The sequence below is a fragment of the Helicoverpa armigera genome, chromosome 18 (assembly GCF_030705265.1).
Source record: "Helicoverpa armigera isolate CAAS_96S chromosome 18, ASM3070526v1, whole genome shotgun sequence".
Lineage (NCBI taxonomy): Eukaryota > Metazoa > Arthropoda > Insecta > Lepidoptera > Noctuidae > Helicoverpa > Helicoverpa armigera.
Genome location: NC_087137.1, coordinates 7977227 through 7994228, shown reverse-complemented (window position 1 = coordinate 7994228; position 17002 = coordinate 7977227). Strand labels below are relative to the sequence as shown.

The window sequence follows — 17002 nt, the reverse complement described above, 5'->3', positions numbered from 1 at the left end:
TCACAAATTTTTGTTTGTTTGTTTTCTTGAATGTTGTATTCTTCAAATAGTTTTGTTTTGTGCGATTGTATCTGTTTTATTATATTTTTCTTCAACATGGAGTATCTTTAAACTGGTATCACGACTCTCGTTTTTAATTTTACTTCGTGATCTAATAGTCTAGTTTTACAAAACCGAGAGTGATATTTTCTTCAGATAGTGTCTCAATTGCAGTGATAACGCCATCATATGTATTCGGGAGAGTAAGTAATAAATGAGCTACTTTGTCCGTTTCCTCTAATTTAGCTCCAGCAGCTGATAATTCTGTCAGCAGATCGTCAAATGTTGAGAAGTGTTTGATCAAGGGTATATCGGCTTTTAATTTTAATCCCAATAATTGTTTTCTCAGCGCTAATTGAGTTGCTACACTTTTCCTTTCATAGATCGCGTCAAAATGTTTAAAACTGCTTGAGCAGTCCCATTTTCATTAATATAATTAAGATATGAGTCCGCCAAATATTCGACTATAATACTTTTGGCTGCCTTATTATTCTTTTCCCACTCAGCGGATCGCGTTCCAGGAATTTCTTCGTCAATAACACTGAGCAAGTTTAACTCTGAAAGCAGTGTACGAATTCTAAATTTCCATACACTGTACTTTTCTCCATTAAAAGGCTTAATGTTTCTTTTCACTTTTTCCATTGTCACAACTTTATTTTTATTTACAACTATGCACTTTACTGTCACTACGCACTACTGAATGTTCTCACTACTAAATGTCCTTTTTCGCACTGGGCCCATAACCTATAGGAGGTATGGGATTAAAAGAAATAATATACTAATTTGATATTGAAATATTTATTCTATACTTTAAATGGTACTTGGAAGCAATACGTCCGTCTAACAAGATCCCGTGACGCAGTGTGTGTAGAGTTAAATAAACAGTAGATTGTTCAGATAGAACAAAGAACAATGTTATCGAAAGTTAGGGGTATTAGTTTTTGCTTTATATAATCCAACAAAATCTCCAACACAGTTTCAGTGCACGCCCAAGCAACACAGTTTATTTTTCCACCAGTATACAAGCATCGTGCAATTTGTGGAAGTGTGTCTGCAGTCCATTTCCTATTTACGAACAGTGGTGGAAGCTATTTCCTCAGTCTGTGCTGCTAGGTAAGCGGGTTACTGTTGCTTTTCATTCTAAGTTATTGTACTGACTATCTGTATCTTCTGTTTCGATGGGATATTTGTTATTTCGATACTGTTAAGATTTTGTTAGTTCCTAGTGTCTTGAGTGTTTTTGTCGTCACACAATTTTGTCGCTCTGAAGTCAGCCAGCGTCCTGCGTTCGCAATAGTGTTTTGTTTTTAGTGACTTCACAGCGGCAATCTTATTTGACGAAAGATTAAATTAAGTACTAAGATTGTTGCTGGGGAGTTTTTTTTCATATTTCCAGTAAAATAATATAGGAAGTGATGAAGGGTGGGCGTTTAGGGGGCTCTCTTTTGCAAACTTGACCTTCAAAAAGTGCTGATTTTGAGCCTACTTTGAATCTATGACTTTTTATCTTTATCTTATCTTTTATTTGTTACAGTAAGAGCAATTAGACTATCTGTATACACTTTTACATCAAAGTACTTTGACGAAATTAACAAGCGTATCACAGTAATGAGAACGCATAGATTTATTCGGATCCAATTTGGGTAACACTTAATTTTCCAAATCAGGCTTTACGCGATAATTGCACAAACATCTATCAGATAAGATAATTGGTTTGAGTAGATTAACCTATTATTACAAAACCGTACCAACGCTCTGATCATAACAGTCTATGAAAGGCTTAGATCATTAAACCAACTGGAAAAGCAATTGCCGTGCTTTAGCGAAGGTTCAAAACAGATGGAACATGCGTCGCGTAGCGCCAAAACAGACAAATATACGATAAAACATTCAATCATTCACATATAACCGATGAGGATTTAGTTCGTCGATCTTATATTTTCAATACACTCGACGCATTTTCCGTCAGATATGAACCTTCCTTTATCCTGTACCAGTGATATGAGGCCAGTCTTACTCGAGTTTACATGTGTGCGTCAAGCGTGTTTGATGATGTGATCGAAAATGCATGACTGAGCTATGTCTATTTGCTGCAATGCCTCGCCTCCGGCGCGTAAATTGGCAGAATTAAGCACATAGGTTTGTGCTTACGTCGAATCCAGTATGTTAAGTGTTCTAAGTGGCAGTCTATCAAAGGTCCATTATAAACGTGATTGTAATACTAAGAGCTTGAACTAGGACCAAATATGTGGAGTTCGCCCTTTCCGACGTTTGACGTATGGTGTTACATTCCGATAGCCTTTATAGGTTATGGTAAGTCTCATAGGCAAGTTGGTAATAGTTTGTTAGAAATGATGAATGGTTACTGGGAACCAGAAAAAGTTACAAGAGAGGAGAGTGAATGATAACTTCAATGTATCATAAGGAGGTATTATAAGTAACTTAGGTATTTATTATTATATTATTATATCTAGCCTGTAGTGTCCCACTGCACTTAGGTATATCAAGTATTTATCCGTACCTACATAAGTTATGCCTCGATATTAGAGTTACAATGAACTGCATATCGATAGATGCACATTATGGAAATACCGATATTTTTCGGACAACACAACTGGAATATAGTCGAACAAATCCCTATAGTGACAGTTGCCACTAATTATATCACTAATTAATTACGGCCAGATTGCGAGCTAATGGCTACCGGACACTGTGTCCACTCATTTTATATTCTACGTGTGTGAGTTCATGTATTGTATTTACTGAGCTTAAAATACATACAGAAAAGTAATTTGAAGTACACTAATTACTACAAAAGAGGTTAGTTGATTTTTGTCTTTGAATACAATAAAAAAAATAAAAGCGTTCGAAAGTTAAAAATCTTTAAATGATGATCGTTCTATTCGAATTTTAAATAGGATGTCATAGATGTAGCATATGTTCATCATTCGATTTTTGAATTCGCGAACAAAATTAGCACTTCTGTTTAGGCATGCAAAATTAACGAGTTTACCCTAATTAGCCAATTATAACGAATAGATAGGCGATTCATTTTTCAAGACTAGCATTTTCAAATCATTTAGATACTGCAAATTCGTATATTAACTTTATAACAATTATTTAATAAAACACCGATGTAAATGAAAATATAAATAAAGGTGTAAAATGTATTACATTTCACGATCTTAACGAACAAGGTTTGACGTAAAACGTATTTGCTGTGAAATCGACATTGAATTTGCTATTATATTATATTTTGTATACAATTTATGTTAAGTGTGCACCTTTTGTGCGATGTAACAATGTAACTGAATCGTTATTTTTATCTATTACTTGCGCTAAGTTAGCATGACAACGTTTTTTATTCAGTTTTGTATATAAAATATATGAATTTATAGTTTTGGCAAAATATCATCTCGTACTAGGCTTTGTATTTTACATTACATTTTGGGCTCATGTTGCTATCAATAGATAATTTATTTTTTTGTAACATTACATTTTGGGCTCATCTTACTATCAACAGATAATTTTTTTTTGTCCCATTTTTATCAAAAAGGTGAGGTTGTTCTGAAAACGTTTGATTACTAAAGCAACTAAAGAAAAGTGTTTCAATATACCCAATATACAATATAAAAGGGAAGTTGTCGAATAACCTGCTAAGTAGGTACGTATTTGAATGTCTGTTAGATTGGCCCTTGGAACGTTAGACATGAAGCGATTTTAAGCTAACGTGAAACCCAGTATTATCGTGAATAGAGCGATGATGAGCTACTAGAACCTTTGCGTACGAGAATGTGGGACCGAAAACAACGTGAGGAAACCCTTTGAGGTAATATGAATGGAGTAGTGACACATAACCTAAGATTATCCCTTTTAACTACCTTCTTCTGGTAGTTTTACAGACAAAAAGATACGTGGATTTACAATTTGCTGGTTTTACTTTTGCTCTATATGATAAATTTTCTTGAAAATCATAAAAGAAAATCAACTATAAAAAATAAACTTCTTTCATTACTGTTACAGCCTTTTTATCGTCCGAATTAATCACCACGCTTGCTCAATGCGGGTTGGTTTTTTTTTTCATTAACAATTTAAAAATTAACTGCAATTTTTTTAGCAGAAAGTAGCAAAGATTCAAAATATGGAAAGAAACTACTAGACTATATTATGATTGGATTGACTATAGTAAACTAGGAAGTACCTACTAAATTACTACTCTGACATTTCGATAATGGTACGATAGATTACGCAAATCCTCGGTACAATTTCGATGAAATATGAAGACTGCTATGTAGGTATCGAGTCGATCGATATCGATATGACCACGTCGTTACGATGCTTCGCTGCTGCTCGACTAGAGATGTTAACGTCTCGGGAAATATTATCGATATATTTGTAGATGCTAACTTAATAGCTAGATATATCATTTAAGAGTGGCTATTTGGTTTTTTAGAGGTTGAATAAATAACTGAGACATACATAAATATTTTTAAGTCTTTAAACCTAAATGTAACATCGGCTGTGTTTTCTGTCGTAAAGAGGTTGATATATCGATATTTTTTTTATTATGCACCAACCTGTTTCAATAACAAACTTAAAATAGGTAAGTCTTATCCTCGAGCAATGGTAAGTATAATCACTGACACGGCAATAATACTTAATGCTAACTTACTGAGTCTCTGGTACTACTGCGTTTCCCGGAAAACTTCCTTTTCAAAGAACACTATTAATAAAAATAAGACACCTACTTTGCTACATTTCAAGAAAACATAATTTCTATTATCAATTCCCAGAATTTTGCACAAAATATTCTACTTTTAGATGTCATACCCGGATGCATTTATTTCCCCAACAGGGTATCATGTTGTACGGGTAAGGTAATCGATTAAGCGCAAAATCTTCTTCGACTCAAAGCTCTGCATAAGCTAACTATGTAAAAATACAACTTTTAGATATCATACCCAGATGCATTTATTTTCCCCGACCGGGTATCATGTAGTACGGGTAGGGTAATCGATTAAGCGCAATATCATCTCCGGCTCAAGGCTTTAGGTAAGCTGACTGTACTGTGTACTTGTCTATGTACTGATACAAGTCAAAGACAGAGTTGTAACGAGGCTGGGAATGACAGAAGGTTAATTATTTTCAGTAGTAATATTTTCAGGAATTATTTGGGGTAAAATTTATTAGCTATGGATATTACAGATTAGCTAGGCTACTAGTTTAAATATAACACTTTTTTTCGAACTATGTGGAGGGAAAAATGATTTTCATTTTTACATAGCGACTGCACTTATCGGTTCCCTTTTTCGAGGAAGCAGGATTTATGAGGAAGGAAAAAGTTTATTTCCTACTACATGTAACCTCAAAGATAAATCGAAGCGAACTGTGGATGCACCTATAAGTAAGTACGTCATTAGTTTTCTTAGAAAATCGGCCACATTGAACCTTCTGTATTCCTGCAAATATTATATAGTGACTTATCTAACGTATGCCAATATTAGTTTCATGGGAATTGCATTTACCGCTTTATAAGAATTTTATATAAAGTGAGTATCTATCTGTTACATGATTCTGACGAATCCAATTTCAAAAACATTTTTTTTCTTTTTTGCAGTTTAGCAGAAAAATATTGCACGCTTTATTCGTCAGGAATAAAAATAAATCGATATTCATCAGTCTAGCCTATTTTTCCAACTATGTTGGGGTCGGCTTCCAGTCCAAATGGATGCTTCTTAACGAATGCTTTTCTGATCTCTTCAACACTCAACTCTTCAACCAGTACCTGGTTGGCCCTTGCTAAGACTGGTTGTCAGCCTTACTGGCGTCTCGTAACGATAGCTGGGACCCACCAATCCAACCTAGCAAAACACAGACGATCTCGCCAATATATATATGGTCACCCATTCACGGACCAACCGAGACAAGCGTTGAGTTAACTATAATTAGCTACGAGCTCTTCAAACAAAAACGAAACAATGGAAAGTCATTAAAAATTCTGACAGACAGATCACCCAAAAATTGTATGGACCGCCCAAAACAAAGGCACTGAATACTGTTTTGTTCAATACATAAAATTACGTAATATTTAGAACCATGCATTGAGTTATTCAAGCAAGGTAAAACTAAAACAATATGAAAATAAACACCAAGTTAGCTTCAGTACAGCTTCTCTTTACGTAACTGAAATATATTTCCCGTAAAATTACGTTCTCTTTCAAACATTTCCAGGACTTATCTCCCGTGAGCCATTACTAGGAAGAGGACAAAGAAAAACTTATTTTCATTTCGCAAAATGAAAAACTATACAGCATTGTGCACTTCCAGGTACATCATTAAAGCTTATTTCATTTTCCATTTGTAATACAAAGGCCGGATTATGCTCAACACTGATTTCCAATATTTTGTTTGAACCAGGTCAGCGTTAAAACGAATGATTCGCCGAAACCTGGCGATATCAAGCTTTGTTTATTAAAACCTTTTACGTAATATCTGTATTTTTTGTAAATTTCATATTTTCCGAAAGCTTAATTCGAGTGCTGTTGGGAATATCGGAATAAACTCGTGGAACTACGTAGTTGGAGCACCATTTTTATAATTAAAGTCCGGCTCAATTATCCGATATTAAGTTCATTATAGAATCCAGTGCGTTCTAGGTACTGCGGCGGATGTTTTAATATGAAAACATAATTTTTCAACATTGTGCTCGTGATTTTCCTTTGTAATTATGTTCTGTTTATTAGAATAAATTAATTGGTTATTGATTTTGTTGCTGTTCCTAGTTTATTGTAGCAGGTAAAGTGGTGTTCATTACAAATGAATTCCGCGAACAAAGTTGCAAATGAGATATTACGAATGGTTCAATTAGTTACATAATTATGAATACGAAAGGTTATTAGAAAAGCTTTGTCTGTAAAAACATAATTCACTTTTATCTAATAAGATTGTATATAATTAAGTAATGCACATTTTAAGGGGCAACAGTATAACAAGTACATATGTATGCAACGTCCATTATTGTGTTCCCGAATTTTGTGCAATTTTATACACGACATATTTGAGTAAGTATTAAAGTAATAGCGCATTTATCACTGTCTTGCAGTCTAGAGCCGCTCGTCGTCGAAACCGGAAGATACCGGTTTTCAATTCCACGGAAAGTCGATAAGAAATGAGACTGATCGAGATCTCGATTCTTGATGACATTCCACTAATTAACACGACTTTGTTCCCAAGATTGGAATCTGTGTCAAATGCATTTTAGATGAATAAATTAAGGAAGTGATTTTACTTTTTAGGTACAATATTTTTCAAAGTCATCTTTACTAATATTTTATAACTGAAGAGTTTGTTTGACGAGTGAGCTTTTCAGTGAGAACATTTATTGGTGAAGGCTAATGTATGGGCTACTTTTTATGCAGGTGCCAAGAGGTGCCATCCTGCAAGACGCGGTTGAAACCACTGACGAAAACTAGTAATAGGATATACGAAAAGACAGCCCCCAAAACGCCAGCTCTTTATTATTTCCTATGTTTTATTGTAGGGTAGCGAAATATTCTCAAGAGATGCATCTCTTGAAAAGTTTTTTGTAACCAGGAAAAATCTATAAAAAAATCATGATTTCTGTTAAATTGCACGTAGCGCAACCGCATCAAGGTTAGTTATTTCAAGATCTTTAGAATTAGATCGCAAAAAATATATGCTAATTTCTAAGATTCGTTACTGTGTTATGCATGTTACAAACAATTTGGTATTTCCTTTTTTCATTGTATTTATTGGCCAGACACGTCTGATTTTCGAACAAAAATATTTTACATTGTAAATGATTACTGTAAAAAGTATCATACATGATGTTGATAGCTAATCTTGGGATCTGCTGAACCGATTTTGGAAATTATTTTACCAGCAAAAAGCTTCATTATTTGTGAGTGTCATAGGCTAAATTTAATCCGCCTGCGGTAAATAGTTCTCTGGGGATGCAGATGAAGCATGCGGCTTATTGCCACATTAGGTATCCTACAATTATGAGCATTTAAAGTCACTGAAGAAGTTATTCACTCAAAAAATAATAACATCGAAAATGCACCTGCCATTCACAAAATCGAATAGAAAATTGAACGTTATTACTTCTAACCTTAACCGAGTACATGATTTCAATTTAAAATCGATTTCAAATTGGAGTGGCATTATACCGGTCGAGTCGAGTGACAAGTATAGTGTAGCTAGAACTGGGTCAGCCGACTAGGTTAGATGCATCGATCTTGTGCAGGTTCTTAAATCGGCTTGTGAAATGTAAGAAACAATAATTTTATGCACGCGTTTTTTGTATTTGAATGCTGTTATCGATTTTGTAAAGATTATGTCAAATGTCGAGTCAACTTCGGTTTTAGGCCTAAGTAAAGTGATATCATAAACGTCCATTTTCCTTAAAACAACTGTTTACTTTGTCATAAAAAAAATATATAGTTTAAAAAAACGGTGGTACCTATGTATATGACTGTTCTCGTTGAACTTGAGCCTATGTAAGTTAACAGTAAAAAAAACTGACGTTTAATTTGTCAGTGAACTTGGGCCATAGACACATCGAAAACGCTGGATAGCTTTTAATCAAAACATATTGCAGACAAAAACTCCATAGCAACTATTCTATGTAACATATAAATACTTTTTGCAGATAATCAGTTACCAACAAGCGCAGTGATTATCTTATTACACCATAATTGTGCACAACTGCAAGTCTCATGTATTTCACACACAAACACACACATACATACATATGTACCTACTACACCTATGTAATGATGTCGGAAGATGTTACAAAGTGAACTGTGTAATTGGAGGAAGCTGTGCATGTGTGTGTCAGTGCACATACACGTGCAAGTGTGTGGGTTTCGAAGGGGGAATATCTTGGATTTGATCTACGGTTTATGTTTGCTGTATTCGAATAAGGAACGCAATATTCTTGGAGATGATTTTGTGTGGACATGCTTTTCGTTTGCTTGTAGTTGAAACTTTTTGACTGTGAACTTTCTTCGGATCTTTTTTATATAGGTACCACTTTTCTTCTGTTAATATACCTGAGGTCATCGGATTTTTTTTGCTCCTATAGATTTGGGTACCATAGTTATGTGGACATAACATAATTTCTGCAAGCGAGACATAATAAAAAAGAACACCACTCACTTTGAACCACCCCTTACAAACAAAGCAATGAAGACGAGATTGAAAACTTACCTTGTAATTCAACAAAGGCAAGTCAAAAATTTGCAACACAATCTTCTACCAGGATATCAAATTTAGAGCACAATCTACTATTATGCAACATCGTAGCTTAAAGGTGGCTTCAAAGGAGTGGCTTTGACATCCTATCTGGTTGCTAGGCAACTACAGGTAGATGAGTTTACGTCGTAGAAGGGGGTAGGTACTCCCCGTTTCGGCTTGTTCCCACCAGCTCCACAAATTCCTTCCCAACGGGTCCAAAGCGAAAAAAAACAATTAGATATTTAACAATAATAGAAACCTTCCCATGAGGTCCAAAAGATTTTAAGTACCTACATAGTCATAATTTTGATATTTTGCTGACGTAACACAACATTTTTTGGAGCCATGTGGAAGGAATTTGAAGACATATATTTTTTTTGTGACACAAAATTTTGGAACCAAGTGGAAGATATGAATGAAAAATTTGCTAACAGAGACCAATGGGTTCGGGTTAGATAGGAACAAGCCCCCGTTTCACCCTTATGTGCATTATTGCATCGACAGGCTTAACGGACGGCCGAGCTAAGAAATACGATGCATGAGATTGGAAGCTACAGACTTCGAGAAATGGTTGTTACAAGATTGATGCTCCGGTGAACTTAATTAATATGTTGCTGGAATAATTTTACTCTGTATTTGAAACAATGGTGTATGATAATGTTGTCTAACATTTTGCATTTATTAATTTAAATTCTATAACAAAATTAAGTGTCTCATCATCATAAGCCTGAGCTACTGTAAATCACAGGCCTCTTCTTAAACGGAGAAGAAATCAATGCTTTTCATATTTTAAAGGTCTAGGTTTCCTCGAGTTGTTTTTTTTTCACCTTTACCTTAGTCATCAACCTTCTCGCAATTGGGTAAAAGATTGCAGTTGTTTCGAAATACAATCACACTTACAATATTTGTAAGCAAATAAGGATAACTGACATTCTTAGTAAAACACATCTTGCAAAGATCGCATATTAACGATCTTTACGATAGTAATCTATTTATAGAAGCTTAAAAACAGGTCTGCTGCTTATAAATAAAAACGTTGGAGCAGCCTTTGTTTCGAGATCCAGTCTGTTAGGCAAAAAAATTAACACGTTACCTATATTAATTAATTTTAGGTACGAGTATTTAATAATTTTGTCTGCACGTGTTGTAACTGCCACTTAATTTTGATGCAAGTTTGTCAAACCCTGTTTATACGCATGACATAGATACAATAAGAAGATCATGCCTAGAGATATTCCTGTACATAAAAATATATTAAAAATATACGGATAAGTAGGCCGAAAATAAATTTGGATTAGACTTTCAATTTGCTGGTTTTGCTTTTCCTATTTTTCTCGGAAATACAGGGTTCATCGAAAATCGTTAAAAAATGTATCATGAAAAAGTATCATAACATTTTTGTGAGTACCTATTGTATATATTATGTGTACCTAGGCCTAGTGTATGTATGTGTAGTGAACGAGCCAATAATCTCGGAGAAGTCGCGGGCAAAAGCCAGTTGTATCTATAAGGAAAAGCGTCAAGATGTCTGCCAATACAGATTGCAGACAGTAAGTAGACAGCGAATACCATTTCTTTGCCTTCTTTTGTTTTAAATATAACTCGCTAGCTGTCTGTCTGGTCGCTTGTAAGGACGTTTGAAGCGACGTTCCTGCTAGTAATGTGTTGATGGATATCTTTTGAGTAATTGATTTGGTAGAAAATGTAATTAATTATACATATAGAAGGATGGCAATTGAAAAACCTAATTGGTTTTACTATAAAAAATAATAAGCAAAAGGTAGTCACGTGTTCAAGGAATATTCTCCATATAAAATTGTTTCAAACACGTGAACATCTGTCTAACTTTTTTGTACTAATCAATTTGTAAGGTTTAATGAACTTCTAGAATATATATTACGTTTTTCAATTGGCGCTTTGACAATAATACTCAAAATTTGAATAAAATAAATACTGCTTAACTATTTTTTTTGGAAGATACGGAACCCTTAATGCATGAATCCGACTTAGAACGATAAAAGGTGCAATTTATGTAATAATCAATGATAAACCTATTTATCTTACAACATGTAAGTACTAGAGGATAATATCTACAACATTATATTAAATCAAACATTAACATACAGTAATTAATTAATCAGAAAATGTTAACTTAGTAGTAATAAATCAAATAAGAGTCTTATCATTGGAATCACGTCAATAAATGAAAGACCTTTTGGTCTAGACCTTTGCAGAATATATTAATGTTTCATTAACAAAGTAAAATGACTGTGACGATATACTGAATTTTATTGAGTAAGGTTAGTAAGTCGCGGTATTGAACTGGAGAATTGCGTAAGTGTGCTGAAAATTTACAACTACTACTGGTACGGTAGACTGCACATCAGTGGTAACTGTCATGCACCTTAACACAATAGTAATAAGTACGATTTTCCTATAAAACTGTTACCACTGACCTGAAGTTGACTGTACCTGTAAATGTGACTTGTATTAACGCTCAATCTTTCTCTGTGTGAGAGGAGGCCTGTGCCCAGCAGTGGGACGATAAAAAGTCTTACTGTAATTGTAGGTACATATATACTTAGATTCAGACTATTAGTTGATTGTTATTTTTTTGTGTGCTTTTAAATATTATTTATTTTTACAAGTTTCTATAAAACTAAAACTTATAAAATATATTTCTGTTTTATTATTTTTACCATCTGAATTTCCATAATAATTGCAAGTTATATGTTTTTAATTCAAGTAGGTATGCTCCTACAGTCTAATTTTACGTTTCTTCACTAAAAAAATAAGGTACCTGTACTTCAACACATATTTTTATTGAATTTCTTTGTTCTTTGTGTTACGCTTAATGGCTATTTAACACAACTTACTGCCATGGAACATCATAGAAAAAAATAGCCAGTGACATTAGACCTTGTTTTATATCGAACTCTAACACTCTTGTAGTTCTACTTAAAGTAGCGTATGATTATTATCGACATGCGCTTGACCATGCTAAATTGTTAAACGAATGATTTATCCTTGAAGATTGATTTGTATTTTTTATCTAAATTACTGATTCGTGATTTATTTGACGGTACATCTCGTGCACAACGATCAATTGATAAATGACTCATTAATGATTACATTTATTTTATCGATAAAAACTAATTAGTTAGTTGATATTTATTGCGTAGTTATTTTACTTTAAGAGCTGCTAAGAGGATAAGTGAGAAGGTCTGAAGGGAGAAATTAATTAATAGGTCTATAAGACTATATTTGCCTTAACATTTACCTGTACCTAGTAAATAATAAGGCACATTTATCTTACACTAGCTTTCGCCCGCGGTTTCATCCGGGTCCCGTAGCCGGATGGTGATAAAAACTATCCTAAAACCATCTCCCGGGTCTAAGTTACCTCCCCTCTAATTTTAAGCCGTTTTCATGTTATGTCGTGACAACGGAAAGCTTGTTTCATTTTTATATACAGATAGATTGACCCATTTCTTAGGTACAGGTAAATGTGAAATTAAACATTGTCTGTACCTAAGTAATCTGACCCTTAAGTGTTTATTTACCTTGTTTCCACAGCAAAATTACTAACCGCAAACCGGTGCAGTAAAAATTCCCAGTGTGCGAAAAATGTCACAAAATGGAAAAAAGGACCATGGCGAAGGCTATAGACGCGTTTTCCCATATAAGCCTAGCCTATAAAAAAGAGCTCCTACTTTTTCACCTATGGTGGCTAAGCCCCGTGAAAGTGACAACGCTCACACTTTGCACCCACGGTGAAAAATATGAACCACTAGTAGTTTTCTCGCTGTTTCACATGCGTACAGTGGGAACTACTGCCCTTACATTGATAAAATATAGCCTATTTTACTCGGGAAGAGTGTAGCTTTCCAACGGTGAAAGAATTTTTCAAATCGGTTCAGTAGTTTCAGACAACCTGCCTTTTGGTTACAAACAAAAAAATGTGTCCTTTTTATCATAGTAAGTATAGATAAATTCTTGCAAACTTCATACCGATTACTTCCGATCGAATTGGCGTGACACAGCTCAAGGACATAATCATAATCGATTCATAAAATCGAGATGCTCAGGTGTCACGTCGGGCGGTCGCAACGTCGTATTAAATGACTATATACGATGACTGATGATGACAGTGCTGTACAAATGTACATGTACCATGCATATAAATTAGTGCTGTATGATATATTTGTACTAATATACATATTATATGATGTATTGAGATATTGTAGGAAATGGATGCTACTAATATTATATATGCGGTGTAGAGATGCCTGTTAGAAGGTAAGACACGCTTAAACCACTGGATGGATTCTGACGGCAGCTATATAGTTTGAATATATAATAATTAGGCTGCTTTTTATCCATGTGCGGCTACTATTCCTGTCAGGACCCTTCAGTGTATAGACGATCTATTATTATGCATTGTTTGAGTTAAATAAAAACCTGCGAAAACATTGCCCTTTGATATTTCGTACGAAAATACTATCTTAGCCTGTATCTTATCTTTAATGACCAGAAAAAAATTAAGGTTTTTTTTTTTAGATCGTTTATTTATTGAGGCTTGAGCGCTAAGTTAGGTACCTTTGGGATAGGTGTTGTTCTTATGATTTTAACAAAATATAGTTTAGTTTGGAACTGTTCTAATTACAATATCATGTTCTTATCTAACATGTTTAAGCTATCAATAACATAGATATATACGTAGATATTATAAGCTTATCGTTTTTTATTTGTAATCGATTCCTGTATTGCTAAATAATCTTGGAACATTTTTTTTTCAAATATTATTACAAAAAATGTTTATTGATCATGATGAGGATTAAATTGCGTACCTAATCAAATCATCGATCGATATATGACGTCTTTTGATTGAAATTGAATACAATTTTTTCGTCCACATAACAGTTTTTGTTGACTTTTGCACTGGTTGGGTAATGGCCGGTTTCTGGGAAAAGGGTTACTGTATCTGGCTTATATTTGGTGAAAATGTGTAATGGATTTTACTACGTACATATTAGATAATGTAAAAATCAAGTCATTTAGGCACGTTTGTCAGTTTAAATTTTTGTAAAAGTTTGTCAGTTCAAACTTAAAAACTATAGCATGGATTCTGAATCATTGGATAAAGTCAGGTACTACGAGGAAAGGTTAAATAAATATATATTTAATATACTGTTCTTTTCCGTTTCTTAGAATAGCTATTAGTTTAACATAAAGGAATTACTTTAAATAATGTTCAACTTCTTACGTGTCCAAGAAATAAAACTTGTCATACCTATAGTCTTTGAGTCCATAAAATATTGATATATAATCAATTAATATGAAAATAATATTTTTTCTTTATGCACAGAAATCTTAATGTACATTTCATACTATTTAATCTTTGTAGATTTATGATGCTTGTGATATGAAATGATAAAATTATGTTATCTCAGAACTAGCTGAGCACCATGTTTTGTATAGTTTTCATAATTAGGTGTATACTTCATAATATAATATGTATAGGTTGTTTAAGGAATTCTTTGAATAAGAACTCGTATAATTTGAAGTATCGGTTTTAGGAACTCTTTGAGGAAAAAACAAAGGACTGTCCTAAACCTATCGTTTTTTTTTTGTGTCAAATCATTAACCATACCTTAAAGGTTTTGTTTGTTTTATCAAACAATCTTTAGTCCACATTATATCTAATTTTATTATTTCTTTTGAGTTTCAAATACCTTTAGATATTTTTGCTCTTTTAAAGTGCAATCTTTAGAAATCGGACTAAAATTGACTTTTTACCTAGACACACGTTACAAATTGTACGTTCTATTAATAGACTAGACATAGTATTGGCAAAATGTTATCCAAACAAACTATCGATTAATAATGCAAAGAATGTAACTATGTTAAGGTTGCATAGAAAATGAAAGAACTGATAAGTAGCGAATACAAAACATGATAGTAATTGTTCATACGATGCCGATGAAGGTAAGTAATATAAAAGTTTCAGGTTTGATTGTCCCAGAAAAATGAGTGACAACAAATTGTATTGACATTGACACTAAATAGAAGATATGCACGTTGGTATACACACCTTCTATTCCGAAAATTATCTTCAGCCAAGTGCCTAATTAAATAAAAACTTCGTCTTAAATAGATAACCCTAATTCTGGCGCTGTCGGATAAACTGAGTCTAAGAAAAGAGTTACGCATAACGTTTTGGTAAAAATTAGGCTATAGGTTTTTTTTTATAAATATTTTTATGGTTAATACAGTTATAAAGTTATCAATAAAATAATTATCAAGCAGATAATCACGACCTTATGATCTGTAATTAATCACAGAGTGTTGCCTATTTCTTTTCCTTGTATGAGTTCGCAAAAATGAGTATCCGGATACTGCAAACTTTTAGCCGGCCGGTAGTTTGTTAAGGCTCATGAATCAGTATGAAGATGAATGGTAGTACGCACATTACAAGGCCAGGTATTTACACGGTGCAAGACCAACTGAAAACTTTGACTGGAATCACGATATTCCTAAACAAAATTGCCAAAAATCGGGTTAACTGTCGGCATGTTTAGTCTGTAGTGTGTGGAATATCCGAATAAACCGGTTTTTCAATGAAATGGTTAAAGTAAGTCAAATTCGCGATAGTGGTGTATTATATTTGCACATGTCTGCGTTTGCTTGCACAACCGCCTATTGCCTTGTTTACACGCTAACTTATTGCATAATATTAATGATTTATGAAAAGATGCACTTGTGCAAGATTCTCGTTATTTTGCTGATAGATAGATATATTATTATTTTACGAAATTAAATTAATTTCTTCTAGGCCATTCTTGTGCATGAAACACACGCCATAATACAAAGTCCTTTCATAATATTATTACTTCAAAAAATACGTCAGCTATTTTACGATTTACTCCATAAAACAACACCGTAAAAAATTAACATGATCAGTAACTTTTCCATAGGACACGTGGAAAGACAATTTCAATTAGAAAATTAGTCTTATAATCAATAAGTCACGATCACAAATGCTAATTGCACGCGAAGTTACAAACAAAACACTCACCATGGTTATTAACACGCGTCCGAACCACGTTTTCTTAGAAACGTGAGCGCGCGAAAGACGTGCGGCTCTCGCGACGGCTGAGAAGCAACTACCAGTACTCGGGCATTCCTTGGGCAATATATGCGTGCGCGCAATTTCATTGATAATAATTATGACGATGTGATAACGCTGTAGGTATTAATTGCCGCTACTGAATCTTACATGATCGGACAATCCTGAACGTTTTTAGGGTTCCGTACACAAAGGGTAAAACGGGACCCTATTGTTTTCGCTCCTCTGTCCGTCTGTCCGTCCGTCTGTCACCAGGCTGTATCTCATGAATCGTGATAGCTAGAGAATTGAAATTTTCACTGATGATGTATTTCTGTTGCCGCTATAACAACAAATACTGAAAACTAGAAAAAAATGGGGGGCACCCATACAACAAACGTGATTTTTTGCTCATTTTTGAATATTACTTTGGATGGTACGGAACCCTTCGTGCGCGAGTCCGGCCGACTCGCACTTGGATGGTTTTTTTTTATATTTTTTTTGTTGTTGATGTAGAAATTAAATGCATAATTTCATATCAATATAAGAAAGTATAGATAGATCATATTTTAAGAAAGCTCGTGGCTATCTTAAGGT

The 17002-nt window shown here is 33.9% G+C and overlaps 1 protein-coding gene across 5 annotated transcripts in view; it reads right to left on the bottom strand.

Moving 5' to 3' along the window:
• Nucleotides 1-16548, bottom strand: part of LOC110377706 (protein 5NUC) — a 54252-nt gene extending 37704 nt beyond the window's left edge. For all 5 annotated transcript variants that reach the window (XM_049850558.2, XM_049850571.2, XM_049850568.2 and 2 more), the window contains exon 1: nucleotides 16376-16548. In XM_049850558.2, coding sequence (XP_049706515.2) covers nucleotides 16376-16378 — 3 coding nt within the window. In that variant the 5' untranslated portion in view covers nucleotides 16379-16548. The remainder of the gene's footprint in view (nucleotides 1-16375) is intronic.
• Nucleotides 16549-17002: the final 454 nt, after the last annotated feature.